The sequence below is a fragment of the Geotrypetes seraphini genome, chromosome 1, assembly GCF_902459505.1.
Source record: "Geotrypetes seraphini chromosome 1, aGeoSer1.1, whole genome shotgun sequence".
In the NCBI taxonomy this organism is placed as follows: domain Eukaryota; kingdom Metazoa; phylum Chordata; class Amphibia; order Gymnophiona; family Dermophiidae; genus Geotrypetes; species Geotrypetes seraphini.
Window position 1 is genome coordinate 229,089,580 of NC_047084.1, and position 12,549 is coordinate 229,102,128.

General features: G+C 47.1%; 1 protein-coding gene across 9 annotated transcripts in view; it reads left to right on the forward strand.

The window, feature by feature from the left end:
• The window catches only part of ARAP2 (ArfGAP with RhoGAP domain, ankyrin repeat and PH domain 2), a 402,332-nt gene that overhangs the window by 226,297 nt on the left and 163,486 nt on the right, over positions 1-12,549 (forward strand). For all 9 annotated transcript variants that reach the window (XM_033947679.1, XM_033947686.1, XM_033947705.1 and 6 more), the window contains one exon: positions 1,940-2,003. In XM_033947679.1, the coding sequence (XP_033803570.1) occupies positions 1,940-2,003 (64 nt within the window). The remainder of the gene's footprint in view (positions 1-1,939; positions 2,004-12,549) is intronic.

Below are 12,549 nucleotides of genomic sequence, written 5' to 3' on the forward strand. Positions count from 1 at the left end.
ATATACCTGAAGAAGGATTTGTCCCCTTTGCTAGAGTTTCTTCTACTCAAAGTTTGGCCTCCCTAACTGCTGTTTTGACTGCTGTAGACCTGGCCGTATATTCTAGTTTGGCTTCCCTTTTCCCCGTTTGCTTGTAGGACATAAATGCTTTTTTTCTTCTCTTTAATGAGGTACGAGATTTCCGTGGTGAACCATTGGGGTTTATTGTTTTTTTGCCATTTATTTACTGATTTTATGTAGTGGCTTGTTGCTTCGTGTAGGGTAGATTTCAGGGTTGACCACATAGCCTCCATATTATTGGTCTCAGCTTGGTTCTGCAGTGCCCGATGGACAAAATCTCCCATGCATTCAAAGTCAGTGCCTCGGAAGTTGAGTACTTTTGTTTTCGTACTTGATCTAGGGAAACCTTTCCTGAGGTTGAACCATACCATGTTGTGGTCGCTGGAGGCAAGCATATCTCCTACCGAGACCTCCGAGACGCTTTCCCCATTGGTGAGTACCAGGTCCAGGATCGCTTGGGCCCTAGTGGGTTCCAATACCATTTGTTTGAATCATGCTCCCTTTATGGAGGTTAATAGCCTCCTGCTGCCGCTGGTCGTTGCTGAAAGTGTGTTCCAGTCTACATCGGGCATATTGAAGTCACCTAGCAGTACAGCATCCCCCCGTAGGGAAATTGGCGCTAAATGCTATTCTACGAATAAAGACCTCTTTTTAGATGAGTGTGCTTTATAGAATAGTGCTTGGAGCTAATTCCTGTGTCTAAAGTTGAACCCTGAAATTTACTCCAGCTGAATCTTGGGGCTCCTTTTACTAAGCTGCGATAGCGGTTTTAGCGCACGCTAAATTACCACGTGCGCTAGACGCTAATGCCAGCATTGAGCTGGCATTAGTTCTAGCCACGTAGCGTGGGTTTAGCGCGTGCAGCAATTCTGCGCGCAATAAAAACGCTATCGCAGCTTAGTAGAAGGAGCTCTTGGTGTTAATCTTGGCATCCAGCTCTGAGGACAGGACTTGGGCATCTGTATTAGGGGAGAGTTCTTTTGTTCTAATGGACTCGGCTGTTTTCTGAATACAATGTTTTGCGGGTTGCTGTTTTCAGCTTGTCTTCCAGCAGCTGTTTACATTTACAGCTTACACATAGCTCAGATCAGTACTTACTTTGATGCATTTTACACATCTTTGACATTTTCCTGTGTTTGTTGCACTTTTAAAGTTTATATGAAATAATTATATTTTGTTATATTGGATGAAATTGTTTCTTGTTCCTGGTGAATTTGTGTTTCCTAACTCTATAAAAAAATGTCATAAATGGTAGTGAGATCAGTCCTATGAATGAGAAAACTCATTTCACCTTCTATAGCAGCATTATATGGCTGCATACTTAGGTGAGTTTTTTTTTTTAATCTGAAGGCATCTCATTAACAATAACAAAAATATTTATATAAAAAATGTTTATTGCATTTGTAGCTATTTGTTTCAGGTCACTGTGGTGATTGGCACCTAGCTCATGGCATTTTAGTGCACAAATGGTTTCTATAACAGTGCGTACAATTTTTGGAACACCTATGCTCCTTTCCTGGCCACTTCTCCTTTGGGGTTGCAAAGGGTGTTTTATGGAATAGCATGCAAAAAGATGCATGTGCAAATTCCAAATAGTGCCAATTAAGTGCAATTATTGATAAGGTTCATTAATTCATACTTATTTATCAATTTAGTTGCACACATGTCTTGACACCATGCCTAAATTTCAGTGCCAGGGGGATAAGCACAAAAAATGAATTACACTTTAGTAAAAAGTATTCCTTAGCCAGTTGTGTTGCTAGTTATTTGATTTGAGAAATATGATTTTTGCATTTATAAAATGCCTGAAAATAAAATAAACGATGAAGATGGTTGGTAATTCTTTCAAATATTCATAATATATTTTGTTTTGTTTCAGCTATCAGTACAATGGTTCAAAATGGAGGCAAAATTGATGTACTGCTTTTAGTAGAGAAAGGAAGGTAAAAAAAAAATCTGTAGATCTGAAAGTTTTTCTTAAAGCATGATCGAATATTATTGTTTTTACATATTGATGTCAACTTATGTATTAATAACACTAAAACATTATTATTGTTTGAACTAAGCATTTGGTTTTTACAGTTGGTCTGATAGTTTAGGTCAGACTTGTCCAAATTCATTTCTTGAGGGTTGCAAACAGGCCAGGTTTTCAGGCTATCCTCAATGAATAACCAACATCCACAGATCTGCAATGAAACAGATGCAGAAGGGTTCAGATCCAGGTCCAATATATTTAAAAAAATCATTTATATAACCATACCCTTAAAAATTGGCTGTATGTAAAATTCCTTTTCAATGCTTTGCTATGATAAATTCATAATGTAACATTTCTTGACATTTGTAGGTTTTCTGAAGATGTCGGTACTGAGTTTTCCTTTATGCCCCCATCTACTAATCATTCCAACAAAGGAGCAATATCTAGTTGATCCCTTTATTGCTCTTCTCTGTAATTGTTTCTATCACTAGCATGGTCCTCAGATACATCACCTCAGGCTCCTATTGATTCATAACCTCAGGCTTTATGTGTGGCCTCCTCATCAGACCCGCACGTAATATGTAGTTTTAAATAACTTATTTCCAACAATTATAAATAGTTTAAATAGGTTAGCAATATAACTTATCTTAGACATGGTCTTCAAGACTGGGATAGCTTAGCCGACATGTTTCACTAAACAAGTTTCTTCAAGGCCATATATCCCTATGAAAAATAAATGTAATTAACCATTTGTCTTTTTTAAAACTTACAAAAACCTAAAACTAACTTTCTTTATAGTCCCGGGCCCCAACGATCTAATGACTCTCCGGAACTATCTTGTTACCTTTACAGCTCCGTGCTACTCCACTTGACCACAGTATATTAAAATGGCCACTGCGTTGTATAAATCATTTATCCCAGGACAAGCAGGCAGCATATTCTCTACATGTGGGTGACATCACCAACGGAGCCCCCTAGCGGACGTTTTCGCAAGCAAACTTGCTTGAAGACCTTCAAGCTTGCGATTGGCCCTTGCATGCACGTGTGCCCCTCCCGCCCGATCTAGGGCATGCATCTCCTCAGCGTGGCCTCAGTTCAATGTTTTCCGCAGAGCCAGAAGCACTGCTCCCTTGCTGCGCGCGATCTCATTGTCCCTCTTGCACTGCGGCTTTCCTTTTTTTTTTCGTTTGAGTCGCTGTGCTCACATCTTTCTTATTTTATTTCGTGTCTTTTTTGACTGGGCCTCCGGTCTTGCTCTGGCCGCTTATGTCTCAGCCTCGTTCCAGGTTCAAAAACTGCACTAAGTGCAACCGGGTTATCTCCATCACCAATCCCCATTGTTGGTGTGTGGAGTGCCTGGGTTGTGTCCGCATTGTGCTACTTTGCAACCACGGGCTCTTCGGAGAGTGGCCAAGATTCTTCAACTGTTTGGCCCTATGGATCCTGTGGGACAGGCCTTGAGCTCGGCCTCGGCCCCAGCATCGTGGACCTCGAAGTCCCCCTCAGCCTCGAAGACCTCGGCCTCCGTTCCTCCTCCTACTACGGCCTCGGGTAAGTCTCCTCTTGCCTCCTCAGGTGTGCCGGCAAAGAAGCCTACCTCGGAGTCTCATGCGAGTGCCCCCTCATCGGCCTCTTCGAGACATCATTCAAAGCGTGCCTCCTCATGTAGGAATACTCTTCCTCAAGGTCGCCCCCGAAGGAGCATACTGCTGCACCCCAGACTCAACCTCCTTTGGTCTCGGTGCCAATGTTCGAGGACATGCTTAAGGCTATCCTTACCTCGCAGCTTTCCTCAGTGGTGAGCTAGTTGCTCCTGGCCTCAACGCCTCTGACCTCGGTCTCGACCCAGCCCCTTCTGACCAGCCTGAGCGTACTTTGCTTGTGTCTCAGGGCCCCACGCACAAGACTCACAGGATTCCCTCGAGTGATTCTTCATCCCCGGATTCGGGGCCTGTGACTTTCCGTGGTCCCGTGACGGGAACCCATTTTTCTCCTGTTACTTTCTCAAGGTTTGCTCCTCCTAAACAGCTGCGGTCTTCCCCGCATCTTCAAGTCAGGTCTCAGACTGCGAAAACTTCCAAGCATACCCTTGTCCTCGAACTGGACTCTACCATGCATTCTCCCTCGAGGCACCGGTCTACTTCCCGAGGGTCTTCTTTGAAGCCGGTGGAAGAATTTTCCTTTACCCCGTCTTCTCCCTGGCTCCGCATTAGGGTCCTCTCCAACCCATCTTATGATAGGTTGTTCCTCGACTCCCCCGAGGCGTTTTAGCCGAGCCTCCTCAATTTCCCATTCCCGGGACTCCGAGGCTCCAGCGTGCTACTCGAGGGAGATTTCTCCCTCCTCTGCTGCCCCGAGATCTTGTTCGGGATACTCTTCTTCTCGAAACTCTTCCTTCACTTGTTTCATTGCTGACAGTCAAAGTCCCGTTATACCCAGGAATTCCTGGTGGAGTTGGGGGTTCCTCATCCACCCCGTGAGGCGTTATGCTTGCCTCTGCACCAGATTCTCAGGCAAACTTTCCTGCGGAACCTGTAGACTCCCTAAGCAGTCCCAGCTATTCCCTCCAAGTTGGAATCCCGCTACCGGACGATCCCAGTTAAGGGGTTCAAAAATTCTCAGCTTTCTCACCAATCCCTGAGTCTTCCTTGAAGAAATTCAACCCTTCGAAGGTGTTCGCAGCCGGGCCAGGAGGGCCGTACGATGGACAAGTTTGGTCGCCGTCTTTATCAAAACTCGATGATGGCGAACCGTGTCCTAACTATAACTTTATCTTCACGTCCTATCTCCGGTTCTGTGTGGAGGCCCTCCACTCCTTCCAGACGGACGTCCAGATTCTCGTCGTCAGGAGTTTCATCTCCTCGAGGAGACTCTCTCCCAACTCCGACTCTATTTGTTTCAGGCGTCTTATGACGCCTTCCAATTGTCCTCGAGGGTCACGGCTTTTGCAATCGCCATGCGTCGCCTCGCCTAGCTCAGAATTGTTGACATGGACTCGAATCTCCAGGATCGTCTAGCCAATCTCCCTTGCGTGGGTAATGAGCTATTTGATGATTCCATTGAGACGGCTACTAAGCGCCTATCGGAATACGAACGGTCCTTCTCCTCTCTGGTGCACCTTAAGCCGAAGACCCCTCTGGCCTGGCAGTACAAAATCCCTCTCCGGAGGTACCCACAGAAAACTACTCCTGCGTTCTCTCGGCCTCCTTTGAAGCGGCTGCAGCAGCAGCAGCAGCAGCGTCAAGCCAAGGTCCGGCCCCGGCGAAGCCTGGGCCATCTTATTAACAATTCCAGTATGAGCCTTCGGGCTCCCTTCCTCCTGGAGCCTTCCCCCCTTCCCATCAGGGGCTGCCTCCATCATTTCTATCCTCAGTGGGAAAGTCTTACCTCCGATAGTTGGGTACTTTCCATTGTCCGGGAGGGGTACTCCCTTCACTTCAGTCGCTTGCCCCCGGACCTTCCACCAAGAGAGTTTCCTTCTGCCCCGTCTCAGCTGCTTCTCCTTCTGCGGGAAGCTCAGGCCCTCCTTTGCCTTTGAGCTGTCGAGGTGGATCCTCCAGACCAGTGGAACACGGGGTTTTATTCCCGGTACTTTCTGGTATCCAAGAAAATGGGGGACCTGCGTCTGATCCTGGACCTCCGGGCCCTGAACAAGTTTCTGGTCAAGGAAAGGTTCGGAATGCTCACCCTTCCAACGTTGTACTCCCTCCTGGACGAGGGGGACTGGCTGTGCTTGTTGGACCTCAAGGAGGCATCCACGCACATTCCGATCCATCCGGCCTCTCTCCGGTATCTGAGATTCAGGGTGGGGGATCTCCACCTCCAGTATCGTGTTCTTCCCTTCGGCCTGGCGGCCTCTCCAAGGGTTTTCTCGAAATGCCTCATAGTGGTAGCTGCGGCCCTGCGTCTCCGTGGCCTGCAGGTGTTTCCCTGCTTCGACGACTGGTTGATCAAGGCATCCTCTCGCCAGGAAGTCCTGCGAGCGACGAATCAGTCCATCTTACTCCTTCAGAGTCTCGGCTTCGAGGTGAACTTCCCTAAGTCTCACCTCTGTCCGTCCCAGTCTCTAGAGTTCATCGGAGCGGTCCTGGACACTGTTCGTCTACGATCCTTCTGGCCTCGGCAGGAGGCCCTTGTCCATTTATGCCAGAGGGTGACCCATCTGTCTTCGGCCCCGGCTCGGCTCCTGATGGTCCTCCTCGGTCACATGGCCTCTACGGTTCACGTGACTCCTTTTGCCAGACTTCACCTCTGTATTCCTCAATGGACTCTTGCGTCCCAATGGAACCAGGATCGGGACTCTCTCTCTCGACGCATTATCGTGACTCCTTTGTTGAAGAAGTCTCTCCGTTGGTGGATGCTCTCTTCCAATCTTTCCAGAGGTTTTCTGTTTCATGCCCCTCCTCCGCAAAGGGTCCTCATGACGGACCCGTCAGCCTATGCTTGGGGGGCTCATCTGGACGGTCTTCGCACTCAGGGTCTTTGGTCCAGTGCTGACCGCCTCTGTCACATCAATCTGCTGGAGCTTCGAGCGATTTTCCTCGCTTCGAAAGCTTTTTGCCACCTGCTTCGTGACCGAGTGGTGCTGATCCGCATGGACAACCAGGTCGCCATGTATTATATCAAAAAACAGGGGGGCATGGGGTACCTGTCCCTGTGCCAAGAGGCTTTGCGGCTCTGGGATTCGGCCATTTGCCGCAATATGTTCCTTTGAGCAGTCTATATTCAAGGCCAGCACAATTGTCTGGCGGACCAGTTGAGTCGTCTTCTGCAGCCTCATGAGTGGTCGATCCATTCCTTGACTCTGCGTCAGGTGTTTGCTCGTTGGGGGACTCCGGATGTCGATCTGTTCACATCCCCCCTCAATCAAAGTTGCCCATTTCTACTCCAGGGTTTACACCCCTCTCAGGCTCGAGGCGGATGCCTTTCTGCTGGATTGGACGAACCTTTTTCTGCATGCGTTCCCTCCATTCTCTCTGATTCTGAAGACTCTCGTCAGGTTCAAGTCCTCGCGTGCCACCATGATTCTGAAATCTCCTCGGTGGCTCCGACAGCCATGATTCTCCCTTCTGTTACAACTCAGTTCCAGGGAGCCTCTTCTGCCTGTTTTTCCTTCTCTGCTTACACAGAGTCGGGCTTCTCTTCATCCCAACCTACAGTCTCTGCACTTGATGGCTTAGTTCCTCAAGGCTTAATGCCCTCGTTCCAGTTCTCACAGCCTGTGCTGGACATCCTGGAGGCGTCTCGGAAGGAGTCCACTCGCCAATGTTACCATCAGAAATGGACCTGCTTTTCCTCCTGGTGTGGTACTCAGCAGCTGGAGCCCATCTCTGCCTCCCTTTCTGCTGTCCTGGATTATCTGTTGCAGTTGTCTGGCACTGGACTCAAGTCCTCTTCGGTTTGAGTCCACCTTAATGCTATCACTGCTTTTCATCAGCCGATTGATGGGAAGCCTATCTCTGTTCATCCTGTGGTTTCCCGCTTCATGAAAGGCCTTTTCCACGTTCATCCGCCCCTTAAACCTCCTCCGGTGGTTTGGGATCTTAACATGGTCCTTGCTCATTTGATGAAACCCCCGTTTGAGCCGCTAGCGCGGGCTCACTTGAAATATCTTACTTGGAAGGTTATGTTTCTTATTGCTCTCATGTCTGCCCGTCGAGTCAGTGAGATTCAAGCCTTGGTGGGGGACCCACCTTTCACTGTCTTCCATCATGATAAGGTGGTTCTTCGTACCCATCCTAAGTTCTTGCCTAAGGTTGTTTCTGAGTTTCACATCCACCAATCCATTGTTCTTCCTGTGTTTTTTCCAAAGCCCCATTCTCTCCCTGGAGAAGCGGCTCTGCATTCTCTTGATTGTAAGCGTGCGCTGGTCTTCTACTTGAAGCGCACCGTTCCTCATCGTTCTGCTCCCCAGCTGTTCCTCTCTTTCGATCCTAATCACTTGGGTCGCTCTGTTTCTAAGCAGACCATTTCTAACTGGTTGGCCGCTTGTATTTCTTTCTGTTACGCTCAGGCTGGCCTCTCCCTGCTGGGTCGAGTCACAGGCCACAAGGTCCGAGCGATGGCGGCATCTGTTGCTTTCCTCCACTCAACTCCCATTGAGGAAATCTGTAAGGCTGCCACTTGGTCCTCGATTCATACATTCACCTCTCACTACTGTCTGGATGCTTTCTCCAGGCGTGACGGCCACTTTAGCCAGTCTGTTTTGCAAAACCTGTTATCCTAATTTGCCAACTGTCCCTCCATCCCATTCTAGTTAGCTTGGAGGTCACCCACATGTAGAGAATATGCTGCCTATTTTGGGGGACCTCAGAATAGGGTCGATCCCAGCCTGTATAACTTTCGGTTATACATGCTGTACTATTAAGTCTAAGCCGGCCCACGTCCGGCCCAACTCCTGCCCCCGACACTCCTCCCTAAATGCCCTCATTCAGCAGCACTATGAAGGCCTAGGCCGGTTAGAAATACATCCAAAACTCGTTTTTAGTATCGGCACTTGGACGTATTTGAGAAATGTTCGTCCAAGTGCCGACTTAGGCAGGTTTTTGGAAGTTTTTCTCTTTCGATTATGAGCCCCTTAGTGTTTTAACTACTACTACTATTAATTATTTCTATAGCGCTACCAGACGCACACAGCGCTGTACCGAATTCAATAAACATTGTTTCCAAGGTTGATGTCCACTGACCTACTCCCCCGCTTGGTTTCTTTTCCTGATGTGTTTGACATCATCCATGCATGCTCAGATGCCCTGTAAATACGACCGGAGCTCGTTGAGGCTTTCCAAAATCTTGACAAACTTCTGGGTTTTGGAAAGTCCATTCGGAACCCCGGGCAGTCCTCTAAAAAGAGGTAACCCTATCCTGGGGTCCCCCAAAGCCACCAATCACACAAAGCTCCACCCCTCTCTAAACCTGCCACTATCTTTGCCCAATGGAATATATTTCCTGACACTACAGCTATAACTTCCATGCCTTCACACCCAACAATGACACACAGACAAAAAAAACTCCATGCAAAAAAATCCAGCAGCACTATTTGTGGAAAAATAAAACCATCTTTGAATTGCCATTCTTTCTCTTCTGAGAGCATCAGGCTACTAACATATGTCATGATGCTTTTTTGATACTATTTTAAAGGGATAGGAGTTTAAAATTACTGTGTGGACCACCCCCAAATACTTCCCTCCTCCACCAATTCTATTGCTAGGATTCAAGGCTATTAGCATTCATTGTTTGAGTGGGGTGTTGCATGGGTTTTTAAAATGAAACCTGGAGACTGAGAGTTGATAGAGCCATAAGAATTTTGCAGTGAAAGTACTACTAACTACAGGTCCCATGGCAAGCAACATCAAGAGAGAAGTTAAGAAGTTTTTAAACTAGGAAGAAGGGGAAAGCCTACAGTCGACCGAGAGAGAGAGTCGATGGTTCGGGAACCGGTATACCCGGTAGATACCATGCAGGAAGATAGAGAGAAAAACTCACCAGATCACAGGCAAGACATATCGAAAGGGACACAAGAGGAAAGGAAATGCAAGAAAGGAACAGGCCTGAAACTCAAGTGTATGTACAAGAACGCAAAGAGCCTAAGGAATAAGTTGGGTGAATTAGAAGCTATGGGCCAAAAAAATAACATGGACATCATTGGCATCATGGAAACATGGTGGACTGATGAAAACGTCTGGGACACTGTGCTACCGAGATACAAACTATACCGCAGAGACAGAGTGGCTCAAAAAGATGGGGACTTTGCCATATACATCAAAGACGGAATTGAATCTACTGGAGAGAACACGCCACAACAGACGGATAAGTTAGTCTCTATGGGTCAAAATTCCAGGAACAAATGGACTGGAAACGAAGATCAGCATCTACTATCGACCCCCAGGACAGTCCGAAGAAACTGATGGAGAAATGACGGACGAGATTAAACGCAACTGCAAGGGAGGCAACGCAGTTATCATGGGTGACTTCAACTATCTGGGGATAGACTGGAACCTAGGCATCTCTGGGGCTGCGCTAGGGAGACCAAGTTCCTGGATGCTGTAGGCGATTGCTTCCTGGAACAACTTGTCAAGGAAAATACGAGAGGAAATGTAATTCTGGACTTAATTCTAAATGGACTGTGAGGACCGGCACAAGGTGTAGAAGTAGAAGGGACGCTGGGAAACAGTGATCACAACATGATCCGCTTCGACCTGGATGCAGGGACAAAACATCGGTCCAGAATGACGGCCATGGCACTGAACTTCAAAAAAAGGGAATTATGAAGGGATGAGACTCATGGTGGGGAAGAAGATTAAGAAGAGGATAAGCACTGTAAAAATGCTAGAGCAAGCTTGGTCCCTTTCTAAGAACACAGTCACCGAGGTGCAAAATCTATATATACTGTGTATCAACAAGGGATCCAAGAGGAAAAAGAACAAGGAACCGGCGTGGCTCACTGTAGAGGTGAAGGAAGCGATCAGAGACAAGAAAACTTCATTTAAGGAATGGAAAAGGTCAAGAACAGACAAAAATTGGAATAAGCACAAACCATCAACGCAGGTGCCATAAGGCGGTAAAAGGGGCCAAAAGAGACTATGAGGAAAAAATAGCCAAGGAGGCAAAAAACCTCAAGCCGTTATTTCGATATATTAAGGGGAAACGACCCGTGAAGGGACCGTTGGATGACCATAGAAGAAAAAAAGTGCTAAAGGAAGACAAAGCCATCGCCGACAAACTGAACACATTTTTTGTGTCTATATTTACCGAAGAGGATGTATACACAGCATACCGGAACCCATCAGACCTTATACTGAAAATGAAGACGAGAAACTGACAGGGTTGACTGTCAGCCTAGAAGAGGTACGCAGGCAGATCGATAAGCTTAAGACTGATAAATCCCCGGGACCGGATGGCATCTATCCGAAGGTCATCAAGGAACTGAAAGGGACTATAGCTGAACTGCTTCAACTAATAGCCAATCTGTCAATCAAATCGGGAAAGATTCCGGAAGATTGGAAGGTGGTAAATGTTACGCCGATCTTCAAAAAAGGTTCGAGGGCAGATCCAGGAAACTACAGACTGGTGAGTCTGACCTCAGTACCAGGAAAGATGGTAGAGGCGCTGATAAAGGACCGCATCATTGAGCACCTTGACGGGCACGGTCTGATGAGGACCAGCCTACATGGTTTTAGCAAAGGTAGATCTTGTTTGACGAACTTGCTGCACTTCTTCGAGGGAGTAAATAGGCAGATAGACAAAGGCGACCCGGTCGACATTGTATAACTGGATTTTCAAAAAGCATTCAACAAGGTTCCACATGAATGACTACTTCGGAAAATTGCGTGCCATAGAATCGAGGGTGAAATAGTCATGTGGATTAAAAACTGGCTGGAGCATAGGAAACAGAGAGTGGGGGTAAATGGACAATACTCGGACTGGAAGAGCGTCACCAGTGGGGTGCCGCAGTGCTCAGTGCTTGGACCCGTGCTCTTCAACATCTTTATAAACGATCTGGACATTGGTACGACGAGTGAGGTGATTAAATTTGCGGACAATACAAAGTTATTCAGAGTAGTAAAGACACAGGGGGATTGCGACGATCTGCAACATGACATAATCAAGCTCAAGAAATGGGCATCGAAATGGCAAATGAGGTTCAACGTGGATAAGTGTAAAGTGATGCAAATCGGTAACAAAAATCTCATGCACGAATACAGGATGTCCGGGGCGGTTCTTGGAGTGACCTCCCAGGAAAGAGACTTGGGAGTTCTGATTGACAAGTCGATGAAGCTATCCGCGCAATGCGCGGCAGCGGTGAAAAGGGCGAACAGAATGCTAGGAATGATTAACAAGGGGATCACGAACAGATCTGAGAAGGTTATCATGCCACTGTACCAGGCCATGGTGCGCCCTCACCTGGAGTACTGTATCCAGCACAGGTGTCATACATGAAGAAGGACATGATACTGTTCAAAAGGGTCCAGAGAAGAGTGACTAAAATGTTTAAGGGGTTGGAGGAGTTGCTGTATAGTGAGAGATTTGAGAAACTGGGCTTCTTCTCCCTTGAAAAGAGGAGATTGAGAGGGGACATGATCGAAACATTCAAAATACTGAAAGGAATAGACTTAGCAGATAAAGACATTGTTCACCCTCTCCAAGGTAGGGAGAACGAGAGGGCACTCTCTAAAGTTGAAAGGGAATAGATTCCGTACAAACTTAAGGAAGTTCTTCTTCACCAAGAGAGTGGTAGAAAACTGGAATGCTCTTCCAGAGTCTGTTACAGGGGAAAACACCCTCCAGGGATTCAAGACAAAGTTGGACAAGTTCCTGCTAAACTGGAACATACGCAGGTGAGGCTGGACTCATTTAGAGCACTGGTCTTTGACCTAAGGGCCGCCGCGTGAGCAGACTGCTGGGCACGATGGACCACTGGTCTGACCCAGCAGCAGCAATTCTTATGTTCTTATGTGTACATATTGTATGTTGTATTTTATTATATTTAGCCTTAAACGGCTGGTTTTCCATTGTGG